Source organism: Asterias amurensis, chromosome 8 (assembly GCF_032118995.1).
Source record: "Asterias amurensis chromosome 8, ASM3211899v1".
Classification (NCBI taxonomy): domain Eukaryota; kingdom Metazoa; phylum Echinodermata; class Asteroidea; order Forcipulatida; family Asteriidae; genus Asterias; species Asterias amurensis.
Genome location: NC_092655.1, coordinates 18,718,652 through 18,733,639, shown reverse-complemented (window position 1 = coordinate 18,733,639; position 14,988 = coordinate 18,718,652). Strand labels below are relative to the sequence as shown.

The window sequence follows — 14,988 nt, the reverse complement described above, 5'->3', positions numbered from 1 at the left end:
TAATGTTTGGGGCCAAAAATCTGACATAGCATTACTTTAATTAATAAATATGTTAATAATTAAATAAATTCAGACAACAAATAATGATCATATAAAGATAATGCAAAATTATTTCGTAAATCCAAAATGAGTTTTATTGGTATACGGTCATAATAATCAAATGTACAGTAAATTTGCCTTTTTACATGATTGGAATTCAAGCTATTGTATGATGAGATACAACAGAAATTCATATTTAATTGATCAGTTAAAAGTTTTCCTTCGAAAAGACTAAACTACAGACTTTTCGAAAAGAAAAACACCAATTCTTTAAAGAATAAATCAGAGGAAAACCTGATAATTCTGGGCAGGACACAATTAATTCTCAAGCAGCCAAACGTCTACACTTGGTTAAAAAATTATGGTTATCTAAACTGTTAAACTTATTGTGTGAAAAACAATTTCTTCAAAGTATTCATGAAATTAAAATAATATTTAAAACAGCCAATCTTTTCTTCATTCCAAATTGAACCAAATCCAACAGAAAATGTTGGGTTTGCGGACAGTGACCAGTGAACACACCAAATCCAAACATGCCTTTGTGGTATTGGCCCCTTGCACAAAACACCTGTGCAAAATGCGAACCATTTCCCCCATTTTTTCGGAGTCAATTCCTTCCTTTGATGAGTACATTTTTAGTGGTGTAGCTTTTTTGATCAAGACTACATGAGTTTTAATATAATTTTACATTTTGGTCGGATGAAGGAGGAAAGAGACCAAACCTATTTAAGAATGAAGCTGAACTTCTAATGAGCTGCAAACATCCCTCAAAATATTCTTCAGATAGTAATCCACAAGAGAAACTAACTGGGTAAACTGAAGAACAGAAATGGTAAGAGCCGGGATTTGAACGGATTGACGTGCCGCACACAATGTTCCGACACCCCTAAGGGCCACTAACCTTAGAGTATTTCTGAGCTATTCCCTAAACCCTAATCCTGGCAAATATTACATGCGGGTTTGGGAACATAGGGGTGTCGCAATATAGACCAGTCCCCTCATCATCTTATTCAATTTATAAAGATATCTTACAAAAATCAAAGAGCAGGAATACTTAAGTATGCCGTACCGTTTTATTCCATTGTGGATTTTGTAGAAGGAATCTGTTACCTGCACTCCACAAATATCCTCCCCCTTTATTTGTCTTGAAAATAAAGAACAAGAATTTTGTTTCTACAGTTTGGATAACCTATAACGAAAATGGTGTCACACAAGATAATAGTGCATAAACTAAATGCAATTCCTGCCTTGAAGACGTGGCACACCAAAACAAAATGTCTGTACATAATAGCTTGTATTGAAAGTAAGAATAAAATAACTATTCTGTACAAAAAACAAAAACAAAAACTAAAAATAACTTATGTTCTTTCGATCATAGAATCATCTCAGGGTTCAGGTTGGAATAACACGGACAGCACATTATTCAGTTTATTTCATGAATTTCAAATAAAAAAAGAAGGGGGAAATAGAAGAAGTGTAATCCACTTACTGGTAAATAACTTGCTGTTGCTAACCAGAGCTATGACAAACTTTGTGTTCACTGACAGGGATCATAATGGCTTGTCCTAGTCGAGCAGTCAAGCGCACTGGACTCAAGCTCTGGTGTTTATAAGTTTTTGATGGCATGTCATGGCCGAGCAGTGAAGCACACTGGACTCAATCCCAGGTACATTTCTGATGACATGTTGTGGTCAGGCAATAAAGCTCAAGCTCTTGTGTTTCTGATCTGTAGTTTTAGGTTCGAGTCCCTGTCTTGACACTTGTGTCCTTTAGAGAGGCACTTTACCATTGTTGCTTGGTCCTTCGGTTTGGACGTCAAGACAGAGGTAACACACATAAAAAGAACCAAGTAACTAAAAGGGGGTCTGCCCCCGGCAGTTTCTGGTTTAATGGTTGTAAATTGTGCCACAGCAACTTGTGAAAACTGTCACGTGAGGCTATGTAAATGTAAATAAAGGAAGTTTTACAACTGGAGGTTCACACTCAAATTTTTCACTCTAGCTCCATAAAAATATTGAAACTTAATTCTGTTCCCTTTGTGATTTATTGGCAGACAAGACAGTAAAATAATGTGTGCAGATTGCTTTGTTGATGAAGTGCCTTGAGTAAAAAAGAATGAACAAAACTTATAAACTGAGTACATGTATGCATTGGGGGCCGGTGCATGCAATTTTGTCCTCCATGCAATAATGTCCGCTGGACGGTTTTGCATATGCAATCGTGTCCGCCCGGACGCTGCTGCACACTGCAATTGTATCCGACCCGTGCAAAACCATCCTTTCCGTAAATTAAACGCCCTTGGTCGACGGAACACGTTCGCAATTTTTTTTATAGCAATGTACATATCATGAATGACATGGGAATGTTCGGTCGTTGAGTATTCCCTGCAATCATAAAATACGTGAGTATTCATGCTGCATATACGTAGGTTTAGTACATGCACGCGCTCGCTTACGTGCGCACATACATGTACATGTACGCCGGACGGTTTTTGCATAGCCCCGGATACAATTGCATATGCAAAAGTGTCCGGAGCGGACAGTATTGCGTGGCGGACACAATTGCATCTGACACCGGCGGTAGAGTTGATTAACAGGGACATCCATCTGACTTTTTTTGAGGCTTGGTGTCCAGAGAAAATGTTCCTTCTGGTAAATCAGCAGCTGAGGAATGAAGAACAAAAAACATGTATGTGACCAAAAACAAAAAAAAAACAGTCCAGTGGAAAGAAATGAAAGAGAAAGGGGCAGAAAGAACACAGAAAAAAACAAGAGATAAACAATGGAGAAAATATTATTTGGTGTGCGATAACACAACGTGTGTGTCTACTTGCCAGGTAGATTGTATCCTTAAGAGAACTGTTTTGCGCTGTCTTGCGCTGTCTATCGCTGAGTAGATTTTTGGGAGACTTCTCAGTCATTGTCAATTCTGAAAAAATTGTCCTGCTTTTTAACTACTACCTTGGTGGAACGTAGAAAATCAGCTGGGACTACAACTTTAGCTTCGTTATTAACTTCACTACTGCAGAGTGAAATCGCCTTGCTTGCTCTAGTCATCATCAAGAATCAATGAAGAAGGGAACAAAGTTAGGGGGGGTGATATTTTTGTTACGGCCAACCCGACTGTTTACAGAACAAAGACAAATCATACTCACTGGCTTCATTATTCCTAGAATCTCGAACATAATCTTTGGCAATTTTGAAGAATAGCTCTTCTGCAAGAACACAACAATGGGGATTCATTTAATAACAAAATAATATGGAGGTTTTAAAGGGACACGTTGCCTTGGGTTGGCAATTTTATGACGTCAAAATTTTGACGCCACAAAATTGCGTGCCGTGTTAGTTCACGACATAAAAGCTGTGTGGAGCTTTATTATTCTACCTTTAAAACATATATGCATAACAAACTGTTTCAAACGCTTTTCAAATACCAACTGGCCCGATCCAAAGGAAACGTGGCCCTTTAAGTTGAAGGGAAAGTACATTATTATCTGTTCTTAGTGAAAGAGTCTCACAAAGTGGAAGTTGGGAGGGCAATAAACATACTCAGCACAAGTAGTGAAACTCACTACCAAACAGTCTCGCTTCAATAATAGTGACTTTGACACTAGTCACAACCATTATTTGCAGTGGTGGCCACGATTTAACCGGGTAGTTGAAAAGCGGCAATCACGACTAGACATAGCAGCCAATTAATAGACAGGACTTCAATATTGGTTTGCGGTAACACCATGTGTGTATCTATCATGTCTATGTGCCAGGTAGATTATGTTCTTAAGAAAACTGTATTGCTTTATATTCTACTACCGCGGAGTAGATTTTTGGAATTTCAGTAGACCTCTTACTCTCAGTTCTGAAAATAACTGTCCTGTTTTTAGACTACTGGGCAAAGGTAGAAAATCTCCAACACTACTCGCACTCGTTGCCTAGGCCTACTCAGCACTTACTTATATTGTATCCAGTTTTACTTGATGTTTCAAACACCTCAGCATGTAGCTCTATAAAGAAGAGAGAAAACATACAATAAACAAAAGGTAATCTGTAGAAAAGACCAATTTTTTTTTCTTCTTCTAAATAACTTGTAATTTTTATTGTATGCATTTGGTAATTCTTTCAGTATTTTCTGTAATTTAATTTCCATTAACAATCATGGGGTCGATTTCACGAAGAGTTAGGACAAGTCCTAGGTGACATCAAGATCGTGTGATAAGACTAGTCCCAACTCTAGTCCTAAACTTTGTGAAAATCACTCTTGATTTATCACTTTTGACTTTTCAAAATCGCTTTGAAACTTTGTTGTATTTTTGCACTATATAAAAACTGTTGCATATTTTGTATTATTATTATTATTATTTTTGTATGGGAAGTACTGACGAAGCTGAGTGCTTTTGTGTATACAAGTGTTTAGTTGAGAAGAGCTTTGCAGTAGCCTGACACTTAAATGTGCAAGCATAACGCCCCACATCAGCCCCTACAAAAAGGTGTGATGTTCCTTTATGTCAACAGGCATAAGTACGAGCAAGAGCAAAATAAAGTTAAAGTTAAACTTTTAATCACAACACTAGAAGTATTTCCGTACCTGTAAACATCCATACCTGTCTCCAGTGGTGATCAAAGTTTAATTTTAAAAGGTCAACAAATGACAGATGAATTTTCATAAGATCAAAATAGTTAACCGTTCTTTTATTAAATAACATTCGCTTATTAAATAACATTCATGCAAATTTAACATCTATTAAAACATTCATGCAGACACTACTGGTTGGCAAACGCTGAAGAAAGCAAAGAAAGCAGAAGCAAAGATGATCAAGTATCACGTCACCATCAGCCCAAAACAAAAAGATGCAACACTCCCCCATTTTGCTTACCAGAGCCAAATTTCTTAAAGCTTTTTCAAAAGCATACATTCTGCTAAGCAAATTTCTTGGCTAAGCAAGAAATTACTGGGGTACCAGCTGCAGCAATGGTAACTGTACGGTAATCTGGCTGGTAATCTACTTTTGCTTAAATGTTTGTGTAAAGCAAGATTTTGTGCTTATTTTTTTACAGACTTTATGAAATTACGGCTTTCTGTCCCATCTGGAGGACACAGCAATATAGTTAAGTGTCTTGCTAAAGGACACAAGTGTCACGACCAGGACTCGAACCCACACTCTGCTAATCATAAACACCAGAGCTTGAGTTTGGTGTTCTCTTTAGCTCGACCACGGAAGTAGAAAAAAGATTGCTTCTCACCGTCTGCATAGTCCGTCACGCTGTGGTAGTCAACTTGCCGTCTCTTCTTGTCTTCATCTACAAGGTCAAACTTGTTACCTGATAAATAAATCTTGCAGGTCTGTAAAATAAGCCAAATCAAAAACGGAATTAAAAAAGTTAATGACACTTTTGTTTTCAAAGATGGAAATTTGCATCGGGGATAAAGAATCTTAATTTTTGGTTTTAATCCATATAGACCGATGTGTGTTGTTTTAGATTTTCTCATTTTTATTGGGTTTTCTTTAGTCTTGGGTCGGGTGAGATGCAGGGTAAAATACCATCTTCTAATAGTCATTTGATTTTGTCATTTTGTGTTTCTAACCTCCTGTGCATGAACCAACCATTTCCCCGTACCCCTTGCCCAACCTCCTCCCAGGTTTGGACACCAGCGGATATTGTATCAATCGGTAAGCCTACAAATAAAAGGTTAAAGGCAGTGGACACTATTGGTAATTACTCAAAATAATTTTTTGCTTAAAACCTTTCTTGGTGACGAGTAATGGAGAGAGGTTGATAGTATAAAATATTGTGAGAAACGGCTCCCTCTGAAGTGCCATAGTTTTAGAGAAAGAAGTAATTTTCCACGAATTTGATTTCGAGACCTCAGATTTAGAACTTGAGGTCTCAAAATCAATCATCTAAACGCACACAACTTCATGAGACAAGGGTGTTTTTTTCTTTCATTATTATCTCGCAACTTCGATAACCGATTGAGCTCAAATTTTCACAGGTTTGTTATTTTATGCGTATGTTGAGATACACAAACTGTGAAGGCTAGTCTTTGACAATTACCAATAGTGTCCACTGCCTTCAGGCAAAATTGACGGACCAGTCAAAAACCTGGTGACCAGTTGAAAATCAAGCCAACTGTAAGCGCAACCCCTGCCCCCAAACCCCCTTTTTGTTCACCACTTGCTTCTTCTGAATGTTTTCTGCCTTTCTCTTTTTGTTTTTTTTTCATTTGAATGCTTTTTTTAAATGTGTCGCCTCCTGTTGTTTGTTGTTTGGGTACTTATTGTAACACAAACCTCCAACTTCCACAGATTTATATTTAACTTACACCATTCAAAGCTTACCTTAAAATATTACTTGCTGAGGTGCTGTAGTTTTTGAGAAATTAGTTAAAGAATGTCACCAAAATAATTTTCGTCTCAGTTTTAGCATGTAAAATGTACTGATCAGTTTTTGGTATGAATACCAAAATTTACCACTGGTCAATACGTTTTCAGGCTAAAAAAAATTGGGTGTGGTATTTTACTCATTTAAAAAAACAAACTACAGCACCTAGGCAAGTAATAAATTAAAGGAAGCTTTCTACTAACATCATCTTCAAACTGTAAGTGTTATGTAAATCTGTGGACATTGTGTTTTGTGTCCTACAAAAAGTACCCAGACCCTTTCATCAGCAAGTATTTACAAGGTTTGTATTCCCTGTTGTTATTTCTTACCTCTTCATTCTTTTTCAGTTCTTCAACCCAGAATTTTGCTCTGTCAAAACTTGGAGCTTCTGTGAGATCTACAAATTGACAATTAAAACAAAACAAAGTTAACACAGTGGTCAAATTCCTTGCAAAAAATATACTTGTTGGATAAAATGCTTTGATGCTTGGTAATCAAGCTTCAAATTTATGCAAATAAAAACTAGGTTAAGAAGACTACAGCAGAGTGTTGTAGTCTTCTTAACCAAGTTTTTATTTGCATACAGCCTCGGATACTATAAAGCATTTTGAGAAAGTGGTGGATAAATAAAAACTTAAATCAGTTTACATCAGTTTTTATGCCACAAAATTTTTAATTTGAGACTGCTTCTCAGAATGTGTATTTCTGTCAAGGATTCTTTTTACTTAGGACATTTACTTCACGTTACTGATGATATCTATAAAAAAAAGTGACTGCCTTTTGAAATGAAGTTTTCAAATTCACATGTTAGGTATATTGTATACATCAAAAGCACAAAAAAGCAAACTGTACCATTTTGTACATTTTATCGTGTACCCTTATTCTGGTAAGCATAATTCCGTTTTGCTAGGCAAATTTTATGCTTAAGACACTGGACACTATTGGTAACTGTCAAAGACCAGTTTTCTCACTTGGTGTATTTCAACAATATGCATACAAGAACAAACCTGTGAATGTTGGAGCTTGATTGGTCGTCGAAGTTGCGAGATAACTACACATGAAAGAAAAAACACCCTTGACACACAAAGTTGTGTGCTTTCATATGCTTAATTTCGAGATTTTTGTAACTTGAGACATTTGTCAGAGGGAGACGTTTCTCAGAATGTTTTATACTTACAACCATGAATGTACTAAATTTGTTTCTGTCCATAGGTAGGGGATCAAAATCCAACACAATATACAATACAATGGGTTTTTAAAAGCATCTCTCTTTACCTTCATACCTTAAAAGGTCTTTAAATTTCTGCTTATTATTGAACCATTGTGTACCTATATCATACCTCATACTACAGTGAGGGCCTAGGCCTGCAACATGAAGGCCTGGGCCTATTAAATAGCTTTCTGTATTCTGCATAAATTGTAAATACAAACAAAAAAGTGCTTAAAAATGTGCACTATTGTATTGAATTGCAGTATTGAATTAAATGTTACTGAATTGAAATTGAGTTATAAAATAGTACCTACCATAACAAACTATGGCTGCTTTTGCTCCTCTGTAGTATATCCTACTCATAGCTTCATATCTCTCTGAACCAGCTGTGTCCTGTCAAAGTCAAATCATAATAAAAAACTGTCATAAAATTCATGAGAAAAACCTTGGAAAAAGAAATGGTTGGATTAGGACCTCAAAGTTTGTTTATTATGAGATTTCGCTAAAAAACGTGAGAGGTTATGTTCATGCAGAAAGAAAAATCCGTAGTTCGAATACATTATCTGAGAAAAATGTCAACCATCTTTGTTTGGGTAAAACCTAATATTCTTACAATTTTGGCAGGATTCATAGGCCTATTATTAATAATATCAGGAGTCTTATATAGCGCCGGTCCACCACAAAAAAGGCGCTCATGTCGCTCGCTCATGATACAAATAGACAGTTAGGTAGATAGATAAAAAGGAACAGAAAAAGTATGTTGAGAGTAGCTGGTCAATCTTTAACTTTAAGAGGTGAGTTTTGAGGGCAGTTTTAAAAGAAGATGTTGTGTATGCAGTCCTGATGTGGTAGGGAAGACTATTCCACACCTTCCCCGCAGTAACCAAGAAAGAACGTGCTCCCCATACTATTTTACATGAAGCTTTCTGTATTCTGGATTTTGTTTACCACAATTCAAGTTTGATAGAACAGTGTATGAAGAATTAGCACTAAGTAAACAGAATGATAAAAATGTCATATTTTTTTTGCTGGTAGTGGTGCATTACACACAGGCTGATAATTTTTTTTTTTTTAAATCCATTCACGTTTGTGTACATGAACCTGCAGGAAATATTTCCCTTTTTTTTATGCCGAAAGCAAGAACTGGTAATGCTGAGAGTTCTCCCAATGTAAGCTAGAGTATCATCAGGGCCCAATTTCATAGAGCTGCTAATCACGAAAATTTGCTTAGCATGAAATTTCTTCCTTGATAATGATAACAACAAGATTACCAACCAAATTTCCATGTGGTTTTCAGGATAAGCAACCAACAGCTGATTACTAGTAACAAGTAATATGCAACAAATAGAAATGTTGTTGGAAATCCTGTTTTTATCGAGAAAGAAATTTCATGTTAAGCAAATTTTCGTGCTTAGGAGCTCTATGAACTTGGGCCCAGGTTGATACTCAACTTGCAAAATATAATAATAAATAAAACTTGCCTTACTGTACATTATTTACTACACAGGCCTATGGCAGGGTGGACAGTAAGTTATAAATTGACATTTACCTGACATTTACCTGACGAAATATATATCAATCTGTAAACATGATGACATCAACAGAGGTCATGACCTTAGTGTAATTCACACTGACATGGCATGTACTGCATGCCTGTTTTTGTCATTATTATTTTAAGAGGATGACATTTGTGCACTTATTATCACCCCCCCCCCCCCCCCCCCCCCCCCCCCCCCCCCCCCCCCCCCCCCCCCCCCCCCCCGTCCATCCCCCTTTACAATTTTAATAATTCCGAACAAATGAATGCTTAAAGGCACTGGACACTATTGGTAATTACTCAAAATAACTGGAAAGCATAAAACCTTACTTGGTAACGAGTAATCATGGTAATGGGGAGAGGTTGATAGTATAAAACACTGTGAGAAACGGCTCCCTGTGAGGTAACGTAGTTTTCGAGAAAGAAGTAATTTTCCACGGATTTGATTTAGAATTTGAGGTCTCGAAATCAAGCATCTAAAAGCACACAACTTCGTGTGACAAGGGTGTTTTTTCTTTCATTATTATCTCGCAACTTCTACAACCAATTGAGCTCAAACTTTTGTTATTTTATGCATGTTGAGATACACCAAGTGAGAGAACTGGTCTTTAACAATTACCAATAGGTCCAGTGTCTTTAAACAATACATTTCAAAAACAACAAACCTTTTTGCCATTTGTACTGACAAAACTGTGTCACACAAAAAATCAACAACATGTACCTGGGCATAGTGCTGATTGTAAATACAGAAATAAGTGGCACAGGGGTTCGTAAATTTTTTAAAATTCTTTTGTTAACATTCAATGTTCAAGAGTCAAACATGTCAAACTTCTGCTTATTTATCTCAACTTGTTCACCATTATTCCCCTACTTGGACTTTACGATTGTCTCAACAGTCATTGCTCACGAGTCACCACAACTACAATGAGCTGAAATTGTTTTGGGTCAAAGATCATTCTCTTACGCTGCTCCATATTCGCCAGGCTACAATTCTTTGCACTGTTTAAAGTCTCGGTTAAAAACTCATTTGTTTAAACAGCTGCTTAATTGTAATCTGCTTGTCACATGTACTTGTAATCCATTTTTCGCTCATTTCATTGTTCTCTTTATGCGCTAGATTGCATTAGGTGCTTTGTCTTTCTTATTATTTAATATTATTGTAAATGTTGCAATATACAGCCATATATTCAAAGTTTTCATTGTGTACTGTTTCTCTTTTCATAGTCGCTGTTAGTGTTACAAAGTAAATCCAGAGAGACTCATCCAGCAAGATATAGAGCAATGTGGGAAAGCTCTATATCTCGGGAAAATCATCCAAGCATCAATCAACAGTATTGCATTACATTACCGTTAACCACTTTGTTACTAAGCAATACAATGTAGCATTCAAGAGAAAGTGTAAAGATCACTGAATTTATGAATCCATTAGAATTCATTTCAACTGGAAAAATGTTCTTCCTACATGTACTTTAATCTGATTTTTGTTTGATTTACACAGTGAAACCATTGAAAAAGGTACGTACAAGATTAGTTGAGCTGACAAAATAGATACAGAAAGTGTTCATGTTTTGTCTTATCAACAGAGCTGTGAAAACTTAGTCTTACCATGGTCTTACCCATTGTGTGAGTCAAGGGGACAAAAGGGGGGAAAACATTCACAATTCTTAGCATGTACCGTACACTGTCCTGAATTTTTGTTATAAGAACCAAAATCAGCTGGGTTTTTTCTTTACTTTTTCTGATAAATGCACAGTTTGTAGTTTCTTGAATGACTTCATTTCAGAGGGAAATATTTCACAGACAAAATGGTAAATTGATATATGTGCATGAAGTAAGCTTTCAGCTGAAATTTTAAAAATTGTGTTTTTTTTATCCTGTCCAATCCTGTATCATACCTTTAAAATGGCCTGAAAAAGGCAACAAAACCTTACAACGTTTAGACGTGTGTGTGTGCCTAATAAGAACACAATATACTGCCTTGAACTCAATTAACTATCCAGGGGCCAAATACCATGCATATTCAGAGCTACAGTTTTCTTATTAAAAAACACTGATTCACAACGAACTGGTGTAATCTTTGTAAAGTTTGATTGGTACTTGCATGAACTTTGCAACCTTTCAGGTTTAAGCCTGAAACTTCCTACCCGATAATTACACAAAATCTTCCTTTTCATTTGTCTTTCACAAATTTAAAAAAGAGAAACCCACCTTTTGTTTTCATATTTCCTGTGAAAGGAAATAAGCTCTGCTTTAACAACATACCACTTCTCTTTTTATCTATTTTTATTTAATTTTGTTTAATTTTTTTTTGTGTGAGTGGTTGCTGACCAATGACTGACATGTTTTCATTATAATTATTCCAAAACCTTATAGTTCCACGCTCAGGAGTATTTTCAAACAATAAATATTGTGTGGTGTAAATAGTACTGCTGTCGATTTCACAAAACTCTTCCTAACTTAAGACTAATCTTAGGACTTAGGACGAGTCCCAACCCTGCACTGTAACATGCAGACCTTAAGATTAATCCTAAGTTAAGACGAGTTACTCGTCCGAACTCGAGATAAGACGAGTCCTAACTCTTTATGAAATCGACGGCTGGGACTTACCCATACACCCATTGTAACTGTTCTGGAATCCACTTCAATCTTCTTTGCTCCAAAAGCTGCACCAATAGTCTGAAACAAAGAAGACCATAAACTAAAGGAAAAAGTCTACTTTTGAGTTGAGATTATCGAGAGATCACAGATAGAGTTTTAAAGGCAGTGGACACTATTGGTAATTACTCAAAATAATTGTTAGCATATAAAAACTTACTTGGTAACACGCAATGGAGAGCTGTTGATGGTATAAAACATTGTGAGAAACGGCTCCACCTGAAGTAACGTAGTTTTCGAGAAAGAAGTAATTTTCCACGAATTTGAATTCAAGACTTCAGAATTAGATTTTGAGGTCCTGAAATCAAACATCTGAAACCACACAACTTCGCCTGACAAGGGTGTTTTTCTTCCATTTTTATCTCGCAACTTTGGTGACCAATTGAGTTCAAATTTTCACAGGTTTGTTATTTTGTGCAGATGTTGAGAAAGACCGGTCTTTGACAATTACCAAAGGTGTCCAGGGTCTTTATAGGCACTGGGTGGACACGTTTGGTAATTGTCAAAGACCAATATTCGCACTTGGTATATCTCAACATGTAAGGAATAACAATTCTGTGAAAAAATTTGACTCAATTGGTCATCAAATTTGCAAGAGAATAATGAAAGAAAAAAACATGCTTGTTGCACAAATTTTTGTGAGAAATCACCTCTTTGCCATAAACTACGTTACTTCAGAGGGAGCTGTTTCTCACGATGTTTTACACTATCAACAGCTCTCCATTGCTCAATACTGAGTAAGTTTTAACAATTATTTTGATAAACTATACCAATAGTGTCCAGTGCCTCTAAGCAGCTGTATGTACATGTGCCATAAGAGCTATGATTGTTGCAGAAATACAACTTCAGAAAGAATCCTTTGATTTCTTACATTTTGATATGGTACATCTCCATGGAATCTGTCGTGCAGGTACCGCTCCACCAGGCTGGTTTTACCGCCGAACTCCTTGCCGAGTAAAACCACCTTCAAATCCACCCGGCTTCCACTCATCACTGCACAGTTTTATTTCATTCAATTTCAGATAAAATACTGACTACCTCTTAAAGGTACGTCTCGTCTTTCATCCTTTTGTTTCAATCTAAGATACAAAGACAGTCTCCGAGGAGTTTTAACGTCTCTCCTTTGGATGTTTGAAACGGAGGACATTGAAGAATCAAAGTATGATGTCTCTTATCTTTATATTGAATTTTAAGACTCTCCTTTTTTGGCAGTCCAAGAAGTCTCTGCAAAATCAAAATAAATAAAGCATAAAACAAATTCAGACAATGTTTTAAAATAAAATCAGTGAATCTGAAGGGAAAAAAAAGTGGGGAAAAAAAAAAAATTATAACTTTTGGTAAAGGTGTGACATAAATTTTTGTTTTTAAATTTTATTAGGTAGTGCGCATCTAGTTGCGATAACATAACCCTCCTTAAGGGTTAAGTTTATCGCAACTAGTGCGCATCTTGCTATCTTTAAGTAAATTATATTTTAGCCGGCAAACAGTGTGGATAACATTCCGTATGGCGCCACCACTTTTTCACACATTTTTACAAAAAGGGAATCTCTTTGAGGTAAATTAGATACTATATTATTTCATATCGAATGAAAAAGTGGTGGCGCCATACGGAAACTTTTCCAACAGTGTGCGCATGCAAGAACTTTATTAAATTATATCATAGAGTTTTTCTTTCATTTCGAAGTTGCCAAGACCATGGAGGAAGCTTCCTCCATGCCAAGACTTTTTTCTCCCGACTCCGACTATTATTACCAAGAGAAAAAAAACTGCATTTCAACCAACGGTCTTTAAAGCCATTATACACTTTCGGTACAGAAAAAAAAAAAAAAAGTTCACAGATTTACAAATAATTTACAGGGTTTACAGACGGTAATGGTGAAAGACTTCTCTTGAAATATTGTTCCATGAAATGCTTTACTTTTTGAGAAAACATTAAAACAATATAAATTCTCGTTAGCGAGAATTACGGATTTATTTTAAACATATGTCATGACACGGCGAAACGCGCGGACACAAGTATGGGTTTTCCCGTTATCTTCTCCCGACTCCGATGACCGATTGAACCTAAATTTTCACAGGTTTGTTATGTTATATATAAGTTGTGATACACGAAGTGTGGGACTTGGACAATACTGTTTACCGAAAGTGTATAATGGCTTTCAATGTTTTATTAACCTATACTCAACTGATAAACATGATAAATAAAAGGGATAACTTTCCGTATGGCGCCACCACTTTTTCACTCGTTTTAACAAAAAGGGATATCTCATTGAGGTAAATTAGATACTATATTATTTCATATCGAATGCAAAAGTGGTGGCGCCATACGGAAACTTTTCCAATAAAAGATCTCCATGCTTTTCCGTTATTTTCATATTTGTTATTCAATTCAATTCACTTTATTTCCAAACCAATCAACCAGAGTAATATTTAACAAGCAAATGCAACAATGAATAAAACAAACATTTTCAAAAAAAATACAAGCAAAGACAACCGTATCTTAATATTAATATTAATAATTAAAGTAGGCTAATATAATAACAAAAACACATGGCCTGGGTGGAGAGTTGGAGGGGCGGATAAAAATTCAATTTTCTTCTTCTTCCTTTAAAGTGCTGCTTCAGAAAATTTGAACATTACCGCACTGTGAAAACACAGCACTTCTTAGCTCGAAGGACTGAGTCACAGATATATGTGTGTCACTCCTCAGACACTGCATCGCCAGAAAATATTAAATTATTCATTGAAATAATGGGAATTGCGACACAGATCAAAATGGAATATTATTTTTAGTAAAAACACCAAACAATCTTTTTTACAAAACTTACCCTATTTTCAAATGAAACTCATCGATTTTGATGACCTGTGAAGAATTAGCAAACCCCTAATGTAATAATTAATGCCATCTTATGAAAACTTGTGGAAATTTGTGTTAAAACAGTGCAATTTGTTGGGCCATTGGCCAAGCTGCTGCAGCAAAATGAAACTCCAGGAAAACACTGACTCGCCCTCTCCCGTTGGGTCAAAGGTCGACAATGCGCACTAATAATACGCGTGCGCGGCTTGAAATTAAATGGGTTAAAGGTGAATGAACTTTACAAGTAAACATCTAAACATCAGTCTGTTTATGTGAGACAGACGTTCAGTGTTTGGAACACGTCTGGGGCTTA

The 14,988-nt window shown here is 36.1% G+C and overlaps 1 protein-coding gene across 1 annotated transcript; it reads right to left on the bottom strand.

Moving 5' to 3' along the window:
• Positions 1-108: 108 nt before the first annotated feature.
• Positions 109-14,840, bottom strand: LOC139940910 (ras-related protein Rab-24-like). The gene is made up of 9 exons (XM_071937305.1): positions 14,647-14,840; positions 12,690-13,042; positions 11,771-11,839; positions 7,941-8,019; positions 6,746-6,813; positions 5,277-5,376; positions 3,989-4,039; positions 3,194-3,253; positions 109-2,702 (listed from the first exon to the last, which is right to left on the bottom strand). The coding sequence occupies exons 2-9, from the start codon at positions 12,807-12,809 to the stop codon at positions 2,629-2,631; spliced, it is 621 nt and encodes a 206-aa protein (XP_071793406.1). The 5' UTR covers positions 12,810-13,042; positions 14,647-14,840; the 3' UTR covers positions 109-2,628.
• Between the last annotated feature and the right edge of the window lie 148 nt (positions 14,841-14,988).

Bases quoted from the DNA above. Each gene is read 5' to 3' on its own strand.
- LOC139940910 (XM_071937305.1), bottom strand. From the start codon at position 12,809: ATGAGTGGAAGCCGGGTGGATTTGAAGGTGGTTTTACTCGGCAAGGAG. The intron at 11,840-12,689 runs GTAAGAAATCAA...TCTTTGTTTCAG, and splicing joins GAGATGTACCATATCAAAAT to ACTATTGGTGCAGCTTTTGG. The intron at 4,040-5,276 runs GTGAGAAGCAAT...TCTTCTTTATAG, and splicing joins CGTGACGGACTATGCAGACG to AGCTACATGCTGAGGTGTTT.